The sequence below is a fragment of the Scyliorhinus torazame genome, unplaced genomic scaffold, assembly GCF_047496885.1.
Source record: "Scyliorhinus torazame isolate Kashiwa2021f unplaced genomic scaffold, sScyTor2.1 scaffold_126, whole genome shotgun sequence".
Classification (NCBI taxonomy): domain Eukaryota; kingdom Metazoa; phylum Chordata; class Chondrichthyes; order Carcharhiniformes; family Scyliorhinidae; genus Scyliorhinus; species Scyliorhinus torazame.
The window spans coordinates 26,354-52,939 of NW_027307853.1; the positions used below are offsets into that span (position 1 = coordinate 26,354).

The following is a 26,586-nucleotide window of genomic DNA, read 5'->3' on the forward strand; positions in this document are numbered from 1 at the left end:
ACCCCGGCACCCGGGAGGCAACATACCATCCGTGAGTCTCTTTCGTTGCCACAGAACCGTCTATCTGTGCCTCCAACTATCGAGTCCCCAATAACTATTACTCTCCTGCTCCCCCCCCCTTCCCTTCTGAGCCACAGTGACGGACTCGGTGCTGGAGGTCCTGTCACCGTGGCTTACCACTGGTAGTACGTCCCCTCATCAGTATCCAAAGCGGTATACTTGTTACTGAGGGGAACGACCACAGGGGATCCCTGTATTGACTGCTTCCTCCCAGCCCCTCTCACCGTCTCCCATCTATCTTGATTCTTCGGAGTAACTACATCCCTGAAGCTTCTATCTATGACCACCTCTGCCTCCCGAATGATCCGAAGTTCATCCAACTCCAGCTCCAGTTCCCTAACGTGGTTTCTGAGGAGCTGGAGATGGCTGCACTTCCCACAGATGAAATCAGCAGGGACACTGACGGCGTCCCTCACCTCAAACATTCTGCAAGAAGAACATTGCACTGCGTTGCCTGCCATCCCCTCTAGATAACTTGCGGATAAAAGAAAAGAAAGAAAGAGTTTACCTGATCTTCACTCACCCCATTAGGTTCGAGGAGGTGGAAGGGTGGGGGACACTACAAGTGTAGTGTCTCGGGTTTAACAACCCAAGTGAGTGTGTGTTGGGGGACGGAGAGAGTGAGTGTGTCTTGGGGGAGGGAGAGTGAGTGTGTCTTGGAGGAGGGAGAGTGTGTCTCTTGGGGGAGGGACAGTGAGTGTGTGTTGGGGGGGGGGGAGGGAGAAAGTGACTTTGTCTTGGGGGAGCGAGAGTAAGTTTGTCTTGGGGGGAGGGAGAGAGAGTGTGTTGGAGAGAGAGAGAGAGTGTGTGTGTTGAGGCAGGGAGAGAGTGAGTGTGTGTTGGGGGAGGTATAGAGTGCGTGTGTGTTGGGCGAGGGAGAGAGTGAGTGTGTGTTGGGGGAGGGAGAGAGTGTGTGTGTGTGTTGGGCGAGGGACTGAGTGCGTGTGTGTAGGAGGAGGGAGAGGGCGAGTGTGTGTTGGGGAGGGAGAGTCAGTGTGTGTTCGGGCGGAGGGAGAGAGTGAGTCTGTTGGGGGGAGGGGAGAGTGAGTTTATGTTGGGGAGAGAGAGAGTGAGTGTATGTTGGGAGGGAGAGAGAGAGTGTCTTCGGGGAGGGAGAGAGAGAGAGTGAGTGTGTCTTGGAGGAGGGAGAGTGAGTGCGTCTTGGGGCAGAGTGAGTGAGTGTGTCTTGGAGGAGGGAGAGTGTGTTTTGGGAGAGGGAGAGTGAGTGTGTGTTGGGGGAGGGAGTGAGTGAGTCTGTTGGGGGAGGGCGAGAGTGAGTCTGTGTTGGGGGAGGGAGAGAGTGAGTCTGTGTTGGGGAGGGAGAGGGTGAGTGTGTGTTGGGGAGGGAGAGAGTGAGTGTGTTGGGGAGGGAGAGGGTGAGTGTGAGGGAGAGTGAGTGTGTGTTGGGGCGGAGTGAGAGCGTGCGTGTGTGTTGGGGGGAGGGAGTGAGTGAGTGTCTTAGGGGAGGGAGAGAGTGAGTGTATTGGGGGAGGGAAATAGTGAGTGTGTGTTTTGGAGGGAGAGAGAGAGTAAGTGTGTTGGGGGAGGGAGAGTGTGTTGGGGAGGGAGGGAGAGAGAGAGTGTGTGTGTTGGGGAGAGAGAGTGTGGGCGAGGGAGAGTGAGTGTGTGTTGGGGAGGGAGAGAGTGAGTTTTTGTTGGGGGAGGGAGAGAGTGTGCGTGTATTGGGGAGGGAGAGTGTGTGTGTGTTGGGGAGGGAGAGAGTGAGTTTTTGTTGGGGGAGGGAGAGAGTGTGCGTGTATTGGGGAGGGAGAGTGTGTGTGTGTGTGTTTGGGAGGGAGAGAGAGTGTGTATTGGGGGGAGGGAGAGTGAGTGTATGTTGGGGAGGGAGAGTGTGAGTGTGTCTTGGAGGAGCGAGTGGTCTGTGTCTGGAATGCACTGCCTGGAAGTGTGGTGGAGGCAGGTTCAATTGAGGCAGTCAAGAGGCATGAGATGATTTTTGAATAGAAACAATGTGCTGGGGTACGGGGAAAAGGCAGGGGAATGGCACTAAGTCACAATATTTGTTTGGAGAGCCGGCTCAGACATAATGGACCAAATGGATTCCGTCTGCACTGTAACGATTCTGTGATATCTTCTGAAACCCAAGCAGCTATGACTCCCGCACAAAGCCTTAGCTGCTTTTTAAAGTCGCAACTCCCGCTCTGGGCATTCCACTGCATCCTGCATTCACCCCAGAGGACATGCACAACAGGTTCCACGTATTGTTTCAGTGAGCTGTTCTGTGACTCAGTGTTTCTCTTTGCCTCTCCCAGGTGTTACAATGACTGTACGCATGGCTGGTGCAGTGGGCCCCCCCACTACTCCTGTAGCTGCATGTTGGGTTGGACCTCGGACCAAGAGTCCCTCAATCGGACCGGCGTTGAATGCAACGTCAATTGTGGCTGCCACCTCCACAGCACCTGTCTCACCGGGATTGGGCACTGCGATGAGTGCCAAGGTAAGAGGCTTGATAATTGCCTCAGTTCATGTCCCTTGGTCGTTAATAAATGGTGCAATCTTATCAGGATTCAGGAACCCTGGGAGTACACAAATATTTGGCGGCTCAATTCAAAGGAATATAAGCCGAATCAACTCAACATCTCGTTGGAGAATCCCCCTCATGCCAGGAACCAATCGAGTAAAACCTTGTTACGTTCCCTGTGATGCAAGCATACCCTTCCTTTGGTAAGGAGACATAAACTGCACACTGTATTGTGGTTTGGTCTCACTAACGCCCTGTATCATTGTTGTTGGACTTCTTCAGTCTAACACTCCGAACAAAAGTTAACATATTTTGCTTCCAACCCTACTTGCATGTTAAGTTAGACCATACCTGAAAACAGTGTCCTGTAGACAGCATTACAATGAAGCAGTCTTGGAGAGTGTGCTGCAGTCAGCATGGTAGCACAGTGGTTAGCACCGTGGCTTACAGCGCCAGGGTCGCAGGTTCAATTCCCGGCTGTTTCACTGTCTGTGTGGAGTCTGCACGCTTTCCCGTGTCTGCGTGGGTTTCCTCCGGGTGTCCGGTTTCCTCCCATTCGTCCTGTGCTGTTAGGTCATTTGGACATTTTCAATGCTCCCTCTGTGTCCCCGACCAGGCGTTGGAATGTTGCGACCAGGGTTTTTTCACAATAACTTCATTGCAATGTAAGCCTACTTGTGACAATAAAGATTTTTTTTTTTTTAAATTTAAAAAAGAGTCCTGCAGTCATCATTGCTATGAAGCAAACTGGGAAGACTGTCCTGCAGCCAGCATCGCAGTGAAGCAGTCTGGAAAGACTGTCCTGCAGTCAGCATCACAATGAAGCAGTCTTGAAAGACTGTCCCGCAGTCAGCATCACAATGAAGCAGTCTGGAAAGACTGCCCTGCAGTCAGCATTGCAGTGAAGGAGACTGGGAAGACAGTCCTGCAGTCAACATTGCAGTGAAGCAGTCTGGGAACAGTGTGCTTCAGTCAGCATCGCAGTGAAGCATTCTGGGAACAGTGTACTGCGGTCAACATCGCATTGAAGCAGACTGTAAAGAGTGTCCTGCAGTCAGCATTGCACTGAAGCAGTCTGGGAAGAGTGTCCTGCAGTCAGCATCACAGTGAAGCAGTCTGGGAAGAGTGTCCTGCAGTCAGCATCACAATGAAGCAGTCTGGAAAGACTGCCCTGCAGTCAACATTACAGTGAAGCAGTCTGGGAACAGTGTGCTTCAGTCAGCATCGCAGTGAAGCATTCTGGGAACAGTGTACTGCGGTCAACATCGCATTGAAGCAGACTGTAAAGAGTGTCCTGCAGTCAGCATTGCACTGAAGCAGTCTGGGAAGAGTGTCCTGCAGTCAGCATCACAGTGAAGCAGTCTGGGAAGAGTGTCCTGCAGTCAGCATCACAATGAAGCAGTCTGGAAAGACTGCCCTGCAGTCAACATTACAGTGAAGCAGTCTGGGAACAGTGTCCTTCAGTCAGTATCGCAGTGAAGCAGACTGGGAAGAGCGTCCTGCAGTCAGCATCACAGTGAACCAGTCTGGGAAGACTGTCCTGCAGTCAAGATCACAATGAATCAGACTGGGAAGCAGTCAGCATTGCATTGAAGCAGTCTGGGAAAAGTGTCCTGCAGTCAGCTTCGCAGTGAAGCAGACAGGGAAGAGTGTCCTGCAGTCAGCATCGCAGTGAAGCAGACTGAAAAGTGTCCTCGCAGTCAGCATCGCAGTGAAGCAGTCTGGGAAGACTGTCCTACAGTCAGCATCACAGTGAACCAGACTATGAAGAGTGTCCTGCAGTCAGCAACGCAGTGAAGCAGACAGGGATGACTGTCCTGCAGTCAGCATCGCAATGAATGACTGTGAAGCAGTCAGCATTGCATTGAAGCAGTCTGGGAAAAGTGTCCTGCAGTCAGCTTCGCAGTGAAGCAGACTGGGAAAAGTATCCAGCAGTCAGTATCGCAGTGAAGCAGACTGGGAAAAGTGTCCAGCAGTCAGTATCGCAGTGAAGCAGACAGGGAAGAGTGTCCTGCAGTCAGCATCGCAGTGAAGCAGACTGAAAAGTGTCCTCGCAGTCAGCATCGCAGTGAAGCAGTCTGGGTATACTGTCATGCAGTCAGCAGCGCAGTGAAGCAGAGTGCAAATAGTGTCAACAAAGAACAAAGAAATGTACAGCACAGGAACAGGCCCTTCGGCCCTCCAAGCCCGTACCGACCATGCTGCCCGACTAAACAACAATCTTCTACACTTCATGGGTCCGTGTCCTGCAGTCAGCATTGCAATGAAGCAGACTGGCAAGAGTGTCGAGCAGTCAGCATCATAGTGAAGCAGTCTGAGAAGACTGCCCTGCAGTCAGCATTGCAGTGAAGCTGTCTGGGCATACTGTCCTGCAATCAGCAGCGCAGTGAAGCAGAGTGCAAATAATGTCCTGCAGTCAGCATTGCAATGAAGCAGACTGGCAAGAGTGTCGAGCAGTCAGCATTGCACTGAAGCAGTCTGGGAGCAGTGCCCCGCAGTCTGCATTGCAGTGAAGCAGACTGGGAAAAGAGTCCTGCAGTCAGCATCGCAGTCAAGCAGCCTGGGAAGACTGTCCTGCAGTCAGCATTGCAGTGAAGCAGTCTGAGAAGACTGCCCTGCAGTCAGAATTGCAGTGAAGCAGTCAGGGTATACTGTCCTGCAGTCAGCAGCGCAGTGAAGCAGAGTGAAAATAGTGTCCTGCAGTCAGCATCGCAGTGAAGCAGTCTGGGAGACTGTGCTGCTGTCAGCATCACTGTGAAGCAGTCTGGGAACAGTCTCCTGTAGTCAGCAATGCAGTGAAGCAGTCTGTGAATAGTGTCCTGCAGTCAGCATCACAGTGAAGCAGACTGGGAAAAGTGTCCTGCAGTCAGCGTCACAGTGAAGCAGTCTGGGAAGAGTGTCCTGTAGTCAGCATCACAGTGAGGCAGACCGGGAACAGTGCCGTGCCGTTGGCACGCAGTGAAGCAGGCTAGGAACAGTGTCCTGCAGTCAGCAACGCAGTGAAGTAGACTGCGAAGAGTATCCTGCAGTCAGCATTGCACTGAAGCAGACCGGGAACAGGGTCCTGCTGTCAGCATCGCAGTGAAGCAGACAGGGAACAGTGTCCTGCAGTCAGCATCGCACTTTTGCAGTCTGGGAACAGTGTCCTGCAGTCAGCATTGCAGTGAAGCAGTCTGGGAACAGTGCCCTGCAGTCAGCATCGCAGTGAAGCAGTCTGAGACGACTGCCCTGCAGTCAGCATTGCAGTGAGGCAGTCTGGGTATACTGTCCTGCAATCAGCAGCGCAGTGAAGCAGACTGCAAATAGTGTCGAGCAGTCAGTATCGCAGTGAAGCAGTCTGGGAGACTGTCCTGCTGTCAGCATCACTGTGAAGCAGTCTGGGAACAGTGTCCTGTAGTCAGCATTGCACTGAAGCAGTCTGGGATCAGTGTCCTGCATCAGCATCGCAGTGCAGCAGTCTGGGAACAGTGTCCTGCAGTCAGCATCGCAGTGAAGCGGTCTGGGACCACTGTACTGCAGTCAGCAACGCAGTGAAGCAGACTGGGATGACTCCTGCAGTCAGCATCGCAGTGAAGCAGACCTGGAAGAGTATCCTGCAGTCAGCAATGCACTGAAGCAGTCTGGGAACAGTGTCCTGCAGTCAGCATTGCACTGAAGCAGTCTGGGATCAGTGTCCTGCATCAGCATCGCAGTGCAGCAGTCTGGGAACAGTGTCCTGCAGTCAGCATCGCAGTGAAGCGGTCTGGGAACAGTGTCCCGCAGTCAGCATCGCAGTGAAGCAGTCTGCGAAGCTGTTCTGCAGTCAGCATTGCACTGAAGCAGACTGGCACGACTGTACTGCAGTCAGCATCGCAGTGAAGCAGACTGGGAATAGTTTCCTGCAGTCAGCATTGCAGTGAAGCAGTCTTCGAAGACTGTCCTGCAGTCAGCATTGCAGTGAAGCAGTCTGGGAGACTGTCCTGCTGTCAGCATCCCAGTGAAGCAGTCTCGGAACAGTGTCCTGATGTCATCAACGCAGTGAAACAGTGGGAATAGTGTCCTGCGTTCAGCATTGCACTAAATCAGTCTGGGAACAGTGTTGTACAGTCGGAATCGCAGTGAAGCAGCCTGGAAACAGTGTCCTGCAGTCAGGATTGCAGTGAAGCACACTGGGAAAAGTGACCTGCAGTCAGCATCGCAGTGAAGTAGCCTGGGAAGACATTCCTGCAGTCAGCATTGCAGTGAAGCAGTCTGGGTATACTGTCCTGCAGTAGCGCAGTGAAGCAGAGTGCAAATAGTGCCCTGCAGTCAGCATTGCAATGAAGCAGACTGGGAAGAGTGTCGAGCAGTCAGCATCGCAGTGAAGCAGTTTGGGAGACTGTCATGTAGTCAGCAACACAGTGAAACAGTCTGGGAACTGTGTCCTGCAGTCCGCATTGCAGTGAAGCAGACTGGGCGAAGTGTTCTGCAGTCAGCATCGCAGTGAAGCAGTCTTGGGCCACTGTCCTGCAGTCAGCATCGCAGTGAAGCAGCCTGGGAAGACTGTCCTGCAGTCAGCATTGCAGTGAAACAGACTGGGAGACTGTCCTGCTGTCAGCATCACAGTGAAGCAGCCTGGGACCACTGTTCTGCAGTCAGCAAAGCAGTGAAGCAGATTGGGATGACTCCTGCAGTCAGCATCGCAGTGCAGCAGACTGGGAAGAGTATCCTGCAGTCAGCATTGCACTGAAGCAATCTGGGAACAGTGTCCTGCAGTCAGCATCGCTGTGAAGCAGACTGGGAAGAGTTGCTGCAGTCAGCATTGCACTGAAGCAGTCTGGGAACAGTTTCCTGCAACAGCATCGCAGAGAAGCAGACTGGGAAGAGTGTCCTGCATCAGCATCGCAGTGAAGCAGTCTGGGAAGAGTGTCCTGTATCAGCATCGCACTGAAGCAGACTGGGAACAGTGTCCTGCATCAGCATCGCAGTGAAGCAGTCTGGGAACAGTGTCCTGCAGTCAGCCTTGCCCTGAAGCAGACTGTAAAGAGTGTGCTGCAGTCCGCATTGCACTGAAGCAGTCTGGGACCACTGTCCTGAGTCATCGTCGCAGTGAAGCAGTCTGGGAAGACTGTCCTGCAGTCAACACCGCAGTGAAGCAGTCTGGGATGACTGTTCTGCAGTCAACACCGCAGTGAAGCAGTCTGGGAAGAGTGTCCTACAGTCAGCATCGCATTGAAACAGTCTGGGATGACCATCCTACAGTCAGAATCGAAGAAGCAGACTGGGAAGAGTGTCCTGCAGTCAACATTGCACTGAAGCAGACTGGGATGACTGTCCTGCAGTCAGCACGCGGTGAAGCAGTCTGGGAAGACTGTCCTGCAGTCAGCATTGCAGTGAAACAGACTGGGAGACTGTCCTGCTGTCAGCATCACAGTGAAGCCTTGTGGGAACAGTGTCCTGTAGTCAGCAACGCAGTGAAACAGGCAGCGAAGACTGTCCTGCAGTAGCGCAGTGAAGCAAAGTGCAAATAGTGCCCTGCAGTCAGCATTGCAATGAAGCAGACTGGGAAGAGTGTCGAGCAGTCAGCACCGCAGTGAAGCAGTTTGGGAGACTGTCCTGGAGTAAGCAACGTAGTGAAACAGTCTGGGAAGACTGTCCTGCAGTCAGCATTGCAGTGAAGCAGTCTGGGAAACTGTGCAGCTGTCAGCATCCCAGTGAAGCAGTCTGGGAACAGTGTCCTGTAGTCAGCAACGCAGTGAAACAGTCTGGGAAGAGTGTCCTGCGGTCAGCATTGCACTAAAGCAGTCTGGGAAAAGTGTCCTGCAGTCAGCATCGCAGTGAAGCAGCCTGGTAAGACTGTCCTGCAGTCAGTAGTGCAGTGAAGCAGTCTGGGTATGCTGTCCTGCAGTAGCGCAGTGAAGCAGACTGGGAAGAGTATCCTGCAGTCAGCATTGCACTGAAGCAGTCTGGGAACAGTGTCCTGCATCAGCATCGCAGTGAAGCAGTCTGGGAACAGTGTCCTGCAGTCAGCCTTGCCCTGAAGCAGACTGGAAAGAGTGTGCTGCAGTCATCGTCGTAGTGAAGCAGTCTGGGAAGACTGTCCTGCAGTCAACACCGCAGTGAAGCAGTCTGGGAAGAGTGTCCTACAGTCAGCATCGCAGTGAAACAGTCTGGGATGACCGTCCTACAGTCAGAATCGAAGAAGCAGACTGGGAAGAGTGTCCTGCAGTTAGCATTGCACTGGATCAGACTGGGAAGTCTGTCCTGCAGTCAGCATTCCACTGAAGCAGTCTGGGAGCAGTGTCCTGCAGTCAGAATCGCAGTGAATCAGCGTGGGAACAGTGTCCTGCAGTCAGCATCCCAGTGAAGCTGTCTGGGACCACTGTCCTGCTGTCGGCATCACAGTGAAGCATTCTGGGAACAGTGTCCTGTAGTCAGCAACGCAGTGAAACGGTCTGGGAATAGTGTCCTGCCGTCAGCACGCAGTGTTGCAGTCTGGGAAAAGTGTCCTGCAGTCAGCATCGCAGTGATGCAGACTGGGAAGACTGTCCTGCTGTCAGCATCACAGTGAAGCAGTCTGGGAACAGTGTCCTGCAGTCAGTATTGCAGTGAAGCAGACTGGGAAAAGTGTCCTGCAGTCAGCATCGCAGTGAAGCAGTCTGGGTATACTGTCCTGCAGTCAGAAGCGCAGTGAAGCAGAGTGCAAATAGTGTCCTGCAGTCAGTATTGCAATGAAGCAGACTGGGAAGACTGTCGAGCAGTCAGCATCGCAGTGAAGCAGTTTGCGAGACTGCCCTGCTGTCAGCATCACAGTGAAGCAGACTTGGACCACTGTCCTGCAGTCAGCAACGCAGTGAAACAGTCTGGGAAGAGTGTCCTGCAGTCAGCAGCGCAGTGAAGTAGAGTGCAAATCGTGTCCTAAAGCCATCATTGCAGTGAAACAGTCTGGGAATAGTGTCCTGCAGTCAGCATTCCGCTGAAGCAGTCTGGGAACAGTGTCCTGCAGTCAGAATCACTGTGAATCAGCGTGGGAACAGTGTCCTGCAGTCAGCATTGCAGTGAAGCTGTCTGGGAACAGTGTCCTGTAGTCAGCAACGCAGTGAAACAGTCTGGGAATGGTGTTCTGCTGTCAGCATTGCACTGAAGCAGTCTGGGAACAGTGTCCTGCAGTCAGCATTGCAGTGAAGCTGTCTGGGAACAGTGTCCTGTAGTCAGCAACGCAGTGAAACAGTCTGGGAATGGTGTTCTGCTGTCAGCATTGCACTGAAGCAGTCTGGGAACAGTGTCCTGCAGTCAGCATTGCAGTGAAACAGTCTCGGAGACTGTCCTGCAGTCAGCATTGCACTAAAGGAGTCTGGGAACAGTGTCCTACAGTCGGAATCGCAGTGAAGCAGCCTGGGAACAGTGTCCTGCAGTCAGGATTGCAGTGAAGCATACTGGGAAAAGTGACCATGCAGTCAGCATCGCAGTGAAGCAGCCTGGGAAGACTGTCCTGCAGTCAGCATCGCAGGGAAACAGCCTGGCAAGACTGTCCTGCAGTCAGCATTGCAGTGAAGCAGTCTGGGAAGACTGTCCTGCAGTCAGCATTGCAGTGAAACAGTCTGGGAGACTGACCTGCTGTCAGCATCACAGTGAAGCAGCCTGGGACCACTGTTCTGCAGTCAGCAAAGCAGTGAAGCAGACTGGGATGACTCCTGCAGTCAGCATCGCAGTGAAGCAGTCTGGGAAGAGTATCCTGCAGTCAGCATTGCACTGAAGCAGTCTGGGAACAGTGTCCTGCAGTCAGCATCGCTGTGAAGCAAACGAGGAAAAGTGTCCTGCAGTCAGCATCACTGTGAAGCAGACTGGGAAGAGTTGCTACAGTCATCATCGCAGTGACGCAGACTAGGAAGAGTGTCCTGCAGTCAGCATTGCACTGAAGCAGTCTGGGAACAGTGTCCTGCAACAGCATCGCAGTGAAGCAGTCTGGGAACAGTGTCCTGCAGTCAGCATCGCAGTGAAGCAGTCTGGGAACAGTGTCCTGCAGTCAGCATCGCAGTGAAGGAGTCTGGGACCACTGTCCTGCAGTCAGCTTCGCTGTGAAGCAGTTTCGGAAGAGTGTCCGGCCGTCAGCATCGCAGTGAAGCAGACTGGGAAAAGTGTTCTGCAGTCAGCAACGCAGTGAAGCGCACTGGGATGACTCCTGCAGTCAGCATCGCAGAGAAGCTGACTGGGAACAGTGTCCTTCAGTCAGCATCGCAGTGAAGCAGTCTGGGACCACTGTCCTGCAGTCAGCATCGCTGTGAAGCAGTTTGGGAAGAGTGTCCGGCCGTCAGCAACGCAGTGAAGCAGACTGGGACGACTCTTGCAGTCAGCATCGCAGTGAAGCAGATTGGGAAAAGTGTCCTGCAGTCTGCAACGCAATGAAGCACACTGGGATGACTTCTGCAGTCAGCATCGCAGAGAAGCTGACTGGGAAGAGTGTCCTGCAGTCAGCATTGCACTGAAGCAGTCTGGGATCAGTGTCCTGCATCAGCATCGCAGTGCAGCAGTCTGGGAACAGTGTCCTGCAGTCAGCATCGCAGTGAAGCAGTCTGGGAACAGTGTCCCGCAGTCAGCATCGCAGTGAAGCAGTCTGCGAAACTGTTCTGCAGTCAGCATCGCAGTGAAGCAGACTGGGAATAGTTTCCTGCAGTCAGCATTGCAGTGAAGCAATCTGGGATGACTATCCTGCAGTCAGCATCGCAATGAAGCAGACTGGGAAGAGTGTCCTGCAGTCAGCATTGCACTAGACCAGACTGCGAACAGTGTCCTGCCGTCAGCACGCTGTGAAGCAGTCTGGAAAAAGTGTCCTGCAGTCAGCATCGCAGTGATGCAGACTGGGAAGCGTGTCCGGCAATCAGCAACACTATGAAGCAGACCCGGATAAATGCTGCAGTCAGCATCGCAGAGAAGCAGACTGGGAAGAGTGTCCTGCATCAGCATCGCAGTGAAGCAGTCTGGGAAGAGTGTCCTGCATCAGCATCGCACTGAAGCAGACTGGGAACAGTGTCCTGCATCAGCATCGCAGTGAAGCAGTCTGGGAACAGTGTCCTGCAGTCAGCCTTGCTCTGAAGCAGACTGGAAAGAGTGTGCTGCAGTCAGCATTGCACTGAAGCAGTCTGGGACCACTGTCCTGAGTCATCGTCGCAGTGAAGCAGTCTGGGAAGACTGTCCTGCAGTCAACACCGCAGTGAAGCAGTCTGTGAAGAGTGTCCTACAGTCAGCATCGCATTGAAACAGTCTGGGATGACCGTCCTACAGTCAGAATCGAAGAAGCAGACTGGGAAGACTGTCCTGCAGTTAGCATTGCACTGGAGCAGACTGGGAAGGCTGTCCTGCAGTCAGCATTCCACTGAAGCAGTCTGCAAGCAGTGTCCTGCAGTCAGAATCGTAGTGAATCAGTGTGGGAACAGTGTCCTGCAGTCAGCATTGCAGTGAAGCAGACTGGTATAAGTGTCCTGCAGTCAGCATCACAGTGAAGCTGTCTGGGACGACTCTTGCAGTCAGCAACGCAGTGAAGCACACTGGGATGACTCCTGCAGTCAGCATCGCAGAGAAGCTGACTGGGAAGAGTATCCTGCAGTCAGCATTGCACTGAAGCAGTCTCCGAACAGTGTCCTGCAGTCAGCATTGCAGTGAAGCAGACCAGGAAAAGTGTCCTGCAGTCAGTATCACTGTGAAGCAGACTGGGATGACTCCTGCAGTCAGCATCGCAGTGATGCAGAGTAGGAAGAGTGTCCTGCAGTCATCAACGCAGTGAAACAGTGGGAATAGTGTCCTGCGTTCAGCATTGCACTAAAGCAGCCTGGGAACAGTGTCATGCAGTCAGGATTGCAGTGAAGCACACTGGGAAATGTGACCTGCAGTCAGCATCGCAGTGAAGCAGCCTGGGAAGACAGTCCTGCAGTCAGCATTGCAGTGAAGCAGTTTGCGAGCAGTGTCCTGCAGTCAGAATCGTAGTGAATCAGCGTGGGAACAGTGTCCTGCAGTCAGCATTGCAGTGAAGCAGACTGGTATAAGTGTCCTGCAGTCAGCATCACAGTGAAGCTGTCTGGGACGACTCTTGCAGTCAGCATCGTAGTGAAGCAGATTGGGAAAAGTGTCCTGCAGTCAGCAACGCAGTGAAGCACACTGGGATGACTCCTGCAGTCAGCATCGCAGAGAAGCTGACTGGGAAGAGTATCCTGCAGTCAGCATTGCACTGAAGCAGTCTCCGAGCAGTGTCCTGCAGTCAGCATTGCAGTGAAGCAGACCAGGAAAAGTGTCCTGCAGTCAGCATCACTGTGAAGCAGACTGGGATTACTCCTGCAGTCAGCATCGCAGTGATGCAGAGTAGGAAGAGTGTCCTGCAGTCATCAACGCAGTGAAACAGTGGGAATAGTGTCCTGCGTTCAGCATTGCACTAAAGCAGCCTGGGAACAGTGTCATGCAGTCAGGATTGCAGTGAAGCACACTGGGAAAAGTGACCTGCAGTCAGCATCGCAGTGAAGCAGCCTAGGAAGACAGTCCTGCAGTCAGCATTGCAGTGAAGCAGTCTGGGTATACTGTCCTGCAGTAGCGCAGTGAAGCAGAGTGCAAATAGTGTCCTGCAGTCAGCATTGCAATGAAGCAGACTGGGAAGAGTGTTGAGCAGTCAGCATCGCAGTGAAGCAGTTTGGGAGACTGTCATGTAGTCAGCAATACAGTGAAACAGTCTGGGAACTGTGTCCTGCAGTCCGCATTGCAGTGAAGCAGACTGGGCGAAGTGTCCTGCAGTCAGCATCGCAGTGAAGCAGTCTTGGGCCACTGTCCTGCAGTCAGCATCGCAGTGAAGCAGCCTGGGAAGACTGTCCTGCAGTCAGCATTGCAGTGAAACAGACTGGGAGACTGTCCTGCTGTCAGCATCACAGTGAAGCAGCCTGGGACCACTGTTCTGCAGTCAGCAAAGCAGTGAAGCAGATTGGGATGACTCCTGCAGTCAGCATCGCAGTGAAGCAGACTTGGAAGAGTATCCTGCAGTCAGCATTGCACTGAAACAATCTGGGAACAGTGTCCTGCAGTCAGCATCGCTGTGAAGCAAACTAGGACAAGTGTCCTGCAGTCAGCATCACTGTGAAGCAGACTGGGAAGAGTTGCTGCAGTCAGCATTGCACTGAAGCAGTCTGGGAACAGTGTCCTGCAACAGCATCGCAGTGATGCAGACTGGGAAGAGTGTCCGGCAATCAGCAACACTATGAAGCAGACTCGGATAAATGCTGCAGTCAGCATCGCAGTGAAGCAGTCGGGGAAGAGTGTCCTGCATCAGCATCGCACTGAAGCAGACTGGGAAGAGTGTCCTGCATCAGCATCGCAGTGAAGCAGTCTGGGAAGAGTGTCCTGCATCAGCGTCGCACTGAAGCAGACTGGGAACAGTGTCCTGCATCAGCATCGCAGTGAAGCAGTCTGGGAACAGTGTCCTGCAGTCAGCCTTGCCCTGATGCAGACTGGAAAGAGTGTGCTGCAGTCAGCATTGCACTGAAGCAGTCTGGGACCACTGTCCTGAGTCATCGTCGCAGTGAAGCAGTCTGGGAAGACTGTTCTGCAGTCAACACCGCAGTGAAGCAGTCTGGGAATTGTGTCCTACAGTCAGCATCGCATTGAAACAGTCTGGGATGACCGTCCTACAGTCAGAATCGAAGAAGCAGACTGGGAAGAGTGTCCTGCAGTTAGCATTGCACTGGAGCAGACTGGGAAGGCTGTCCTGCAGTCAGCATTCCACTGAAGCAGTCTGCGAGCAGTGTCCTGCAGTCAGAATCGCAGTGAACCAGCGTGGGAACAGTGTCCTGCAGTCAGCATTGCAGTGAAGCAGACTGGTATAAGTGTCCTGCAGTCAGCATCACAGTGAAGCTGTCTGGGACCACTATCCTGCAGTCAGCATTGCAGTGAAGCAGTCAGGGAAGACTGTCATGCAGTCAGCATTGCAGTGAAACAGTCTGGGAGACTGTCCTGCTGTCAGCATCACAGTGAAGCATTCTGGGAACAGTGTCCTGTAGTCAGCAACGCAGTGAAACAGTCTGGGAACAGTGTCCTGCCGTCAGCACGCAGTGTTGCAGTCTGGGAAAAGTGTCCTGCAGTCAGCATCGCAGTGATGCAGACTGGGAAGAGTGTCCGGCAATCAGCAACACAATGAAGCAGACTGGGATGAATGCTGCAGTCAGCATCGCAGAGAAGCAGACTGGGAAGAGTGTCCTGCAGTCAACATTGCACTGAAGCAGACTGGGATGACTGTCCTGCAGTCAGCACGCGGTGAAGCAGTCTGGGAAGACTGTCCTGCAGTCAGCATTGCAGTGAAACAGTCTGGGAGACTGTCCTGCTGTCAGCATCACAGTGAAGCCTTGTGGGAACAGTGTCCTGTAGTCAGCAACGCAGTGAAACAGGCAGTGAAGACTGTCCTGCAGTAGCGCAGTGAAGCAGAGTGCAAATAGTGTCCTGCAGTCAGCATTGCAATGAAGCAGACTGGGAAGAGTGTCGAGCAGTCAGCACCGCAGTGAAGCAGTTTGGGAGACTGTCCCGGAGTAAGCAACGTAGTGAAACAGTCTGGGAAGACTGTCCTGCAGTCAGCATTGCAGTGAAGCAGTCTGGGAAACTGTGCAGCTGTCAGCATCCCAGTGAAGCAGTCTGGGAACAGTGTCCTGTAGTCAGCAACGCAGTGAAACAGTCTGGGAAGAGTGTCCTGCGGTCAGCATTGCACTAAAGCAGTCTGGGAACAGTGTCCCACAGTCGGAACCGCAGTGAAGCAGGCTGGGAACAGCGTCCTGCCGTCAGCATTGCAGTGAAGCAGACTGGGAAAATTGTCCTGCAGTCAGCATCGCAGTGAAGCAGCCTGGGAAGACTGTCCTGCAGTCAGTATTGCAGTGAAGCCGTCTGGGTATGCTGTCCTGCAGTAGCGCAGTGAAGCAGAGTGCAAATAGTGTCCTGCAGTCAGCAACACAATGAACCGGACTGGGAAGAGTGTCCTGCAGTCAACATTGCACTGAAGCAGTCTGGGAACAGTGTCCTGCATCAGCATAGCACTGAAGCAGACTGGGATGACTGTCCTGCAGTCAGCACGCGATGAAGCAGTCTGGGAAAAGTGCCTGGCAGTCCGCATCGCATTGAAGCAGACTGGGAAGAGTATCTTGCAGTCAGCCTTGCCCTGAAGCAGACTGGAAAGAGTGTGCTGCAGTCATCGTCGCAGTGAAGCAGTCTGGGAAGACTGTCCTGCAGTCAACACCGCAGTGAAGCAGTCTGGGAAGACTGTCCTGCAGTCAACACCGCAGTGAAGCAGTCTGGGAAGAGTGTCCTACAGTCAGCATCGCAGTGAAACAGTCTGGGATGACCGTCCTACAGTCAGAATCGAAGAAGCAGACTGGGAAGAGTGTCCTGCAGTTAGCATTGCACTGGAGCAGACTGGGAAGTCTGTCCTGCAGTCAGCATTCCACTGAAGCAGTCTGGGAGCAGTGTCCTGCAGTCAGAATCGCAGTGAATCAGCATGGGAACAGTGTCCTGCAGTCAGCATTGCAGTGAAGCAGACTGGTATAAGTGTCCTGCAGTCAGCATCCCAGTGAAGCTGTCTGGGACGACTATCCTGCAGTCAGCATTGCAGTGAAGCAGTCTGGGACCACTGTCCTGCTGTCAGAATCACAGTGAAGCATTCTGGGAACAGTGTCCTGTAGTCAGCAACGCAGTGAAACAGTCTGGGAAAAGTGTCCTGCAGTCAGCATCGCAGTGATGCAGACTGGGAAGAGTGTCCTGCAGTCAGCATCGCTGTGAAGCAAACTAGGAAAAGTGTCCTGCAGTCAGCATCACTGTGAAGCAGACTGGTAAGAGTCGCTGCAGTCAGCATCGCAGTGACGCAGAGTAGGAAGAGTGTCCTGCAGTCAGCATTGCACTGAAGCAGTCTGGGAACAGTGTCCTGCAACAGCATCGCAGTGAAGCAGTCTGGGAACAGTGTCCTGCAGTCAGCATCGCAGTGAAGCAGTCTGGGAACAGTGTCCTGCAGTCAGCATCGCAGTGAAGCAGTCTGGGACCACTGTCCTGCAGTCAGCATCGCTGTGAAGCAGTATGGGAAGAGTGTCCTGCAGTCAGCAACGCAGTGAAGCACACTAGGATGACTCTTGCAGTCAGCATCGCAGTGAAGCAGATTGGGAAAAGTGTCCTGCAGTCAGCAACGCACTGAAGCACACTCGGATGACTCCTGCAGTCAGCATCGCAGAGAAGCTGACTGGGAACAGTGTCCTGCAGTCAGCATCGCAGTGAAGCAGTCTGGGACCACTGTCGTCCCCCCCCCCCCCCCCCCCCCGCCCCCCCAACAGTATCCAAAACGGTATACCTGTTATTGAGGGGAACAACCGCAGGGGATCCCTGCACTGACTGCTTCTCCCCCTCCTTTTAAACGTCACCCAGCTACCTTCATTCTTAGAAGTAACTACATCCCTGTAAATTCTATCTATAACCGACTCTGCCTCCCGAATGATCCTCAGTTCATCGAGCTCCAGCTCTAGTTCCCTAACACTGTCTTTGAGGAGCTGGAGATGGGTGCACTCAGCAGGGCCACTGACGGTGTCCCTCACCTCGAGCATCCTGCAGGAGGAACACTGCACTGTCCTCTCTGCCATCCCTTCCATTTATCCACTTGACAATTACAGAGAAAAAAAAGCTTACCTGATTTTCTCACTCCCCAACAGCAACTTTCAACTTGCCCCCGCAGTTTATCCTCACTGAGAGCTCCTTCTAGTCGCAGTGATTGCACCTGAGGCAAATCACTCCCCGCAACAGCCAATCTGCGTCGCCACTCTGTCGCCCTCTGCAGGAGACTGTGAAAAGTGTCCTGCAGTCAGCATCGCAGTGAAGCAGACAGAGGATACAGTCACAGGATACAGGGTAGGCCATTTAGGACTGAGATGATGAAAAAATTCTTCACTCAGGGTAGTGAACCTGTGGAATTCTCTCCCACAGAAGGCTGTGGAGGTCAAGTCACTGAATGTATGTATTCAGGAAAGAGATAATGTGTTGGATGTTAATGGCATCAAGGGTTGTGGGGAGAAAGTGGGAACGTGGCATTGAGACCGAGGATTAGCCATGATTGTAATCAATGGCGGAGCAGGCTCATATTGCCGAATGGCCTACTGCTCAGTTTTTACATTGCTATACCTGGAATACTGTGAATAGTTTTGGTCCCCTTGTCTGAGGAAAGATACACTGGTATTGGAGGCACTCCAGAGATGGTTCACTAGGTTGATCCGGGATATGGAAGGATTTTCTTATGAGGAGAAGTTGAGTAGGTTGGGCCTGTACTCATTGGAGTTTAGAAGAATGAGAGGTGACCTTATTGAGACACATAGAATTCTCAGGGGGCTTGACAGGGTTGATGCTAAGTGGATGTTTACCCTTGTGGGAGAGTCGAGAACCAGAGGAGGAATCTCAAAGTAACACAGAGATGAGGAGGAATTTCTTCTCTCAGAGGGTAATGAATCTGTGCATTTCTTTATTGCAGTGAGTTGTAGAGGCTCGATCGTTAAGTATGTTCAAGATTAGCTAGACATTTTTAACCGGTATGGGAATCTGTGGAACTCTGCTGTGGAGGCCAAATCACCGAGTGTCTTTAAGACAGAGATAGCTAGGTTCTTGATTAATAAGGGGATCAGGGGTTATGGGGAGAAGGCAGGAGAATGAGGATGAGAAAAATATCAGCCATGATTGAATGGCGGAGCAGACTCGATGGGCCGAGTGGCCTAATTCTGCTCCTGTGTCTTATGGTTTAATAAGGCAAGAAAGTGGGAGTTGAGGATTAGTATAATCAGATTAGTCATGATCTCACTGAATGGTGGAGCAACCCTGATGGGCCTACTTATGCTGTGACGTCTTCTGATTAATCATAGAATTCCTACAGTGCAGAATGAGACCATTTGGCCCATAGAGTCTGCACCAACCCTTGAAAAGAGCACCCTACCTAGGCCCACACCCCCATTCTATCCCCGTAACCCCACCTAACCTTTTGGATACTAAGGGGCAATTTTAACATGGCCAATCCACCTAACCTGCACATTTATGGACTATGGGAAGAAACCGGAGAACCCGGAGGAAACCCACACAGACACGGGGAGAAACTGCAAACTCCACAGTCACCCGAAGCCGGAATTTAACCCGGGACCCTGGAGCTGTGAAACAGCAGTGCTAACCACTGTGCCACCATCCAGCCATCTCTGATTTGTGTATAAAGGCACCCAGATCCTTCTGAACTTCCCAGTCTCCCTGTTGCTTTTCTGTTCCTTCCAAAGTGGATTTTTCTCCCCATTAGATTCCATCAGCAATGTCCCTCAGCCACATCTTATGCAATTGCTTCTTCCCCGCTGTTAACGGACTCCTAAATGACCCTCTTATAACCTGACCTCAAAGAACAAAGAACAAAGAAATGTACAGCACAGGAACAGGCCCTTCGGCCCTCCAAGCCCGTGCCGACCATACTGCCCGACTAAACTACAATCTTCTACACTTCCTGGGTCCGTATCCTTCTATTCCCATCCTATTCATATATTTGTCAAGATGCCCCTTAAATGTCCCTATCGTCCCTGCTTCCACTACCTCCTCCGGTAGCGAGTTCCAGGCACCCACTACCCTCTGCGTAAAAAACTTGCCTCGTACATCTACTCTAAACCTTGCCCCTCTCACCTTAAACCTATGCCCCCTAGTAATTGACCCCTCTACCCTGGGGAAAAGCCTCTGACTATCCACTCTGTCTATGCCCCTCATAATTTTGTATACCTCTATCAGGTCGCCCCTCAACCTCCTTCGTTCCAGTGAGAACAAACCGAGTTTATTCAACCGCTCCTCATAGCTTATGCCCTCCATACCAGGCAACATTCTGGTAAATCTCTTCTGCACCCTCTCTAAAGCCTCCACATCCTTCTGGTAGTGTGGCGACCAGAATTGAACACTATACTCCAAGTGTGGCCTAACTAAGGTTCTATACAGCTGCAACATGACTTGCCAATTCTTATACTCAATGCCCCGGCCAATGAAGGTAAGCATGCCGTATGCCTTCTTGACTACCTTCTCCACCTGTGTTGCCCCTTTCAATGACCTGTGGATCTGTACTCCTAGATCTCTTTGACTTTCAATACTCTTGAGGGTTCTATCATTCACTGTATATTCCCTACCTGCATTAGACCTTCCAAAACGCATTACCTCACATTTGTCCGGATTAAACTCCATCTGCCATCTCTCCGCCCAAGTCTCCAGACAATCTCAATCCTGCTGTATCCTCAGACAGTCCTAATCGCTATCCGCAATTCCACCAACCTTTGTGTCGTCTGCAAACTTACTAATCAGACCAGTTACATTTTCCTCCAAATCATTTATATATACTACAAAGAGCAAAGGTCCCAGCACTGATCCCTGTGGAACACCACTGGTCACAGCCCTCCAATTAGAAAAGCATCCCTCCATTGCTACCCTCTGCCTTCTATGGCCTAGCCAGTTCTGTATCCACCTTGCCAGTTCACCCCTGATCCCGTGTGACTTCACCTTTTGTACTAGTCTACCATGAGGGACCTTGTCAAAGGCCTTACTGAAGTCCATATAGACAACATCTACTGCCCTACCTGCATCAATCATCTTAGTGACCTCCTCGAAAAACTCTATCAAGTTAGTGAGACACGACCTCCCCTTCACAAAACCGTGCTGCCTCTCACTAATACGTCCATTTGCTTCCAAATGGGAGTAGATCCTGTCTCTTAAGAATTCTCTCCAGTAATTTCCCTACCACTGACGTAAGGCTCACCGGCCTGTAGTTCCCTGGATTATCCTTGCTACCCTTCTTAAACAGAGGAACAACATTGGCTATTCTCCAGTCCTCCGGGACATCCCCTGAAGACAGCGAGGATCCAAAGATTTCTGTCAAGGCCTCAGCAATTTCCTCTCCAGCCTCCTTCAGTATTCTGGGGTAGATCCCATCAGGCCCTGGGGACTTATCTACCTTAATATTTTTTAAGACACCCACCACCTCATCTTTTTGGATCACAATGTGACCCAGGCTATCTACACCCCCTTCTCCAGACTCAACATCTACCAATTCCTTCTCTTTGGTGAATACTGATGCAAAGTATTCATTTCGTACCTCGCCCATTTCCTCTGGCTCCACACATAGATTCCCTTGCCTATCCTTCAGTGGGCCAACCCTTTCCCTGGCTACCCTCTTGCTTTTTATGTACGTGTAAAAAACCTTGGGATTTTCCTTAACCCTATTTGCTAATGACTTTTCGTGACCCCTTCTAGCCCTCCTGACTCCTTGCTTAAGTTCCTTCCTACTTTCCTTATATGCCACACAGGCTTCGTCTGTTCCCAGCCTTTTAGCCCTGACAAATGCCTCCTTTTTCTTTTTGACGAGGCCTACAATATCACTCGTCATCCAAGGTTCCCGAAAATTGCAGTATTTATCTTTCTTCCTCACAGGAACATGCCGGTCCTGTATTCCTTTCAACTGACACTTGAAAGCCTCCCACATGTCAGATGTTGATTTGCCCTCAAACATCCGCCCCCAATCTATGTTCTTCAGTTCCCGCCTAATATTGTTATAATTAGCCTTCCCCCAATTTAGCACATTCATCCTCGGACCACTCTTATCCTTGTCCACCAGTACTTTAAAACTTACTGAATTGTGGTCACTGTTACCGAAATGCTCCCCTACTGAAACATCTACCACCTGGCCGGGCTCATTCCCCAATACCAGGTCCAGTACCGCCCCTTCCCTAGTTGGACTGTTTACATATTGTTTTAAGAAGCCCTCCTGGATGCTCCTTACAAACTCCGCCCCGTCGAAGCCCCTGGCACTAAGTGAGTCCCAGTCAATATTGGGGAAGTTGAAGTCTCCCATCACCACAACCCTGTTGTTTTTACTCTTTTCCAAAATCTGTCTACCTATCTGCTCCTCTATCTCCCGCTGGCTGTTGGGAGGCCTGTAGTATACCCCCAACATTGTGACTGCACCCTTCTTATTCCTGATCTCTACCCATATAGCCTTACTGCCCTCTGAGGTGTCCTCTCGCAGTATAGCTGTGATATTCTCCCGAACAAGTAGCGCAACTCCACCTCCCCTTTTACATCCCCCTCTATCCCGCCTGAAACATCTAAATCCTGGAACGTTTAGCTGCCAAACCTGCCCTTCCCTCAACCAGGTCTCTGTAATGGCAACAACATCATAGTTCCAAGTAGTAATCCAAGCTCTAAGTTCATCTGCCTTACCCGTAATGCTCCTTGCATTAAAACATATGCACTTCAGGCCACCAGACCCGCTGTGTTCAGCAACTTCTCCCAGTCTGCTCTGCCTCAGAGCCACACTGTCCCTATTCCCTAGTTCTCCCTCAATGCTCTCACCTTCTGACCTATTGCTCCCGTGCCCACCCCCCTGCCATAAACCCTCCCGTGTGACACTAGCAAACCTCGCGGCCAGGATATTTATGCCTCTCCGGTTTAGATGCAACCCGTCCTTCTTATACAGGTCACACCTGCCCCGGAAGAGCTCCCAGTGGTCCAGATAATGGAAACCCTCCCTCCTACACCAGCTGTTTAGCCACGTGTTTATCTGCTCTATCTTCCTATTTCTAGCCTCACTGGCACGTGGCACAGGGAGTAATCCCGAGATTACAACCCTCGAGGTCCTGTCTTTTAACTTTCTGCCCAGCTCCTTGAACTCCTGCTGCAGGACCTCATGCCCCTTCCTGCCTTTGTCGTTAGTACCAATATGTACAACGACCTCTGCCTGTTTGCCCTCCCCCTTGAGGATTCCCTCTACCCGTTCGGAGACATCCTGGACCCTGGCACCAGGGACGCAACATACCATCCTGGAGTCTCTTTCACGTCCACAGAAGCGCCTATCTGTGCCCCTGACTATAGAGTCCCCTATTACTATTACTCTTCTGCGCTTTGACCCTCCCTTCTGAACATCAGAGCCAGCCGTGGTGCCACTGCTCTGGCTGCTGCTGTTTTCCCCTGATAGGCTATCCCCCCCGACAGTATCCAAAGGGGTATATCTGTTCGAGAGGGGGACAACCACAGGGGATTCCTGCACTGACTGCCTGCCCTTTCTGGTGGTCACCCATTTCTCTGCCTGCACCTTGGGTGTGACCACATTTACATAACTGCGACCTATGACGCTTTCCGCCACCTGCATGCTCCTAAGTGCATCCAATTGCTGCTCCAACCGAACCATGCGGTCTGTGAGGAGCTCCAGTTGGGTGCACTTTATTAACACTACACCCCTGCATGCTTCACCCGATGCTGGTGTTATGTAGTTACATTGTGTATCTTGTGTTGTCCTATTATGTATTTTCTATTCACTTGCTTAATGATCTGAATAGCTGCTCGCAGAAAAATACTTTTCACTGTACCTCGGTACACGTGACAATAAACCAAATCCAATCCAATTGCAGAATCAGTTATGGCACAGCAGAAGGCCATTCGGCCCATCGTGTCTGTGCTGGCTGTCCTAGGAAGCAGTTCTGCCGCTTGCTGTTGCCTCCTAAATCCATCCCCTGGGATCCCCTCCAATCAGGTTTACCTAACCAGCTCTTATCGAACTCACTGGCGCCTCTTGGGGAAAAGGGAGATGTTCCCTTCTCGGCCTCCCTGCTGCCTCTTGACCACACCATGCTCCATTCAGCCCTTTTCCATTGACGGTGGGTGTGATCTGAACTCTCCTTCAATTATTCATCCAACCACCTGTGATGGCTTCTCCCTCAGCGTTCCCGCTTGTCTCCTGTTTGCTTCCCCACCCACCCTTCCGAAGGATCTATTCGTGGATGCTCCTCCCTCCTATTTCTCTTCTACATGCTGGCCCTCCATAAGTTCATGCTGTGTTAGATTTCACATCCAGGTTGCCCACACTCAGCTCTTGCCATTACCATTGTTTTTGGTTCCTGCTGCATGCCCCATTCTCTGGCTACCGGCACCTTCCCCAGCTACTGGCGTCTTTCCCGGCTACTGATTCCAGCCTTCTCTCTGGCAGCAGTCTGCAATTAAGCCAGCACGTTCACAGTCTTACTGTCATGGGAGTCCCGAAATGAACCACCTACCAAAGTTTCAAGCCATTGTCCGAGACCTGACTGGAACATTCGCCTTTGTCTCTGATCCTCTGCTTTTGAAACCACTGTTTAACACCTTTTGTTATGTTAATATCCCTTACGAGAATCACAACAATTTGCAATTTTTAAGGCTGTAACGGAAGACTGCTAAACCACGGGAGTGTTGACTCTAACCAATAGGTATCTTCTCTGTGAAAACAACCTTTAATTTAAACACAGAATTAACCATGTTAGCAACACCATAATGGCTTTATAATTAACAGTTAAAACAGTTCTTAAACTGAGGAAAAACAAAACTTTAACTCATTATCTACACTTGCCACTGTCTCTTCCAATTAGCAACCCAATACAGTTCAGATGTTGCTTATAAATAAAGTCAACAATCTGGATTACTTGCTTCTCTGTGTAGACCTTTGGAGAGAGACCCTCCCAGGAACAACCTGAACATCCTTCTGTCTTGTCAGACACTTCTCTTCAACTTAAAATACTATAACAGACTGCGAAACTGGCTCCTCCCATTAAGGATATAATCCGTAACCCATACACAAGGCAATCTCCAGCCTCCTCCCACTAAGATGCCCTGCTGAGATAGAACTGAACGCAATCCCTCATAAATTATCACCATCCGAGGGATCTTCCAAAATCAAAACAATGTACCATTAGCCATCTCTCCGTAAAAGCGTAAATGGTTAAAACCAATAATGACTTCACCTTTATAACCCCTTAATCAATAACATTACTGCAATAAATATAAAATATATATTTTTAATGTTTCCAATTAAGGGGCAATTTAGCGTGACCAATCCACCTACACATCTTTGGGTTCTGGGGGTGAGATCCACACAGACACTGGGAGAATGTGCAAACTTCACACCGACAGTGACCTGGGCCGAATCGAACGTTGGGTCCTCCGCGCCGTGAGTCAGCACTGCGCCACCGTGCTGCCCAACAAATATAAAATATAATATAGAACAATTTCTACATTCATCAGTTACCTCCAGTCGTGACTGTTCCGACGAACTCTTGGCTCCTCTTCCACATTCTTCCTGTCCGTAGACTTGAGATCACCCAAAACTCTGCTGTCCCTTCCCTAACTCTCACCAAGCCCTGGCCACCCATCACTCCCACACTATGTTCACTGATCAAAATACTGGCTGCTGGCCAAGAAACCATGTGATTTTCAAATTCTCTTATCTATAGTAGTCAAGGTTGTCAGTGCAGTGCAGCACTAAGGGGGTGCAGCAATATCAGATGAGACATGAAACCAAGCCCTATCTGCCCTGCTCCAACGGATATAAAGTGACCCTCCCTCAGTCAACTTCACATCTGGGCACATTGCTCTTTGTGGGGGCTTGCTGTGCCCAAATTGACCGTCGGGTTTCCTGTGCTACAACTGATCGTACACTTCAATAAGCACGACATTGTATGTCAACCACTTTTAAGGCTTTGAAATTTTCTTCCTCAGAAGGCAGAGTCCTTGAAAACCTTTAAGACATAGGTCGATACATTTTTGATAAACACTGGTTGAGGTTAAAATCAGATTGTCCATGACCTTATTGATTGGCGGGGCAGCCTAGAGGGGCCAAGTGGCTTCCTCCTACTCTTAATTTGTTTGTTTGTGTCCAGATGGAAGGGATCATCAACAGTGCTATCAAATGGCACTTAACAATAACCATCTCAATGACTCTCAGTTTGGGTTCCGCCAGGGTCAGTCAGCTCCTGGCCTCATTTCAGCCTTGGTTCAAACATGGACAAAAGAACTCAATGCCAGAGGTGAGGTCAGAGTGTCTGCTCTGGACAACAAGGCAGCATTTGGCAGCGTTTGGCATCAAGGAGCCCTAGCAAAACTGGAGTCAATGGGAATCAGGGGGGAAACTCTCTGCCAGTTGGAGTCATGCCAGGCAGAAAGGAAGATAGTTGTCATTGTTGGAGGTCAGTCATCTCAGTCCCGGGGCATCACTGCAGGAGTTCCTCAGAGTAGTGTCCTACGCCCAGCCATCTTCAGCCGCTTCATGACCTTTCTTCCAACTTCAGGTCAGAAGTGGGGATGTTTGCGGATGACTGCACAATATTTAGCACCATTCGTGATTCCTCAGATAATGAAGCAGTCCATGTTCAAATGCAGTAAGACTTGGACAATATTCAGGCTTGGGCTGACAAGCGGCAAGTAACAGTCCATCCATCACCTTCAGCACTCCATCTCCAATGCACAATAGTAGCCGTGTGTACCATCTACAAGATGCACTGCAGTAACATACCAAGGCTCCTTAGGCAGCACCTTCCAAACCCACAACCACTGCCATCTAGAAGGACAAGAGCAGCAGATACCTGGGATCTGCATCACCTGGAGATTTCCCTCCAAGTCACCTACCATTCTGACTTGGAAATATATTGGCCATTCTTCACTATCACTGGGTCAAAATACTGTAGCTCCCTCCCTAACAGCACAGTGGGGTATACCTACACCTCAGATACTGCAGCGGTTCAAGAAGGTGGCTCACCACCACCTTCTCGTGGGGCAATTAGGAATGGACATAAATGCTGAGCCTAGCCAGCGATACCCAGATTTGTGAAATCATTTTTCAAAAAACACATTTCTTGACAAATAACAGTAACATTCCCAAGTTGCTCATTTTTGCTATTGACTCTTGGTTCAGCAATCTTTCCGGAAGGTTCTGTGGGGAGACTGAAGAAGTTAATGCTGACCTCATAGCACAGAAGGGGTGATGTGGAAAAGCTGTTCCCCATGTTGGTGGAGTTGTTGGGGAGAGAGGGGGTATTGGTGCTGGTGTTGGGGTATTGTTATGGGCTTGGGTTTAAAGAACCCTAAAGTGTATCATGAAGTTCACCTGACTCACAACTTTTAATAGATTGTGGTTATGGGGAACACACGGGCCTACTCTAAAGGTGTAGTGCAACTGAGATCTACAGTACTTTTAAATTCAAACAATATTTATTTATGAAACCAGTTACACTTTATAAACGCAC

General features: G+C 51.1%; 1 protein-coding gene across 1 annotated transcript in view; it reads left to right on the forward strand.

The window, feature by feature from the left end:
- Positions 1–2,339: 2,339 nt before the first annotated feature.
- Positions 2,340–26,586, forward strand: part of LOC140405587 (multiple epidermal growth factor-like domains protein 8) — a gene marked incomplete at its 3' end in the record, with an annotated part of 453,542 nt that continues 429,295 nt past the window's right edge. Inside the window, exon 1 of the mRNA XM_072494144.1 lies at positions 2,340–2,518. Coding sequence (XP_072350245.1) covers positions 2,395–2,518 — 124 coding nt within the window. The remainder of the gene's footprint in view (positions 2,519–26,586) is intronic.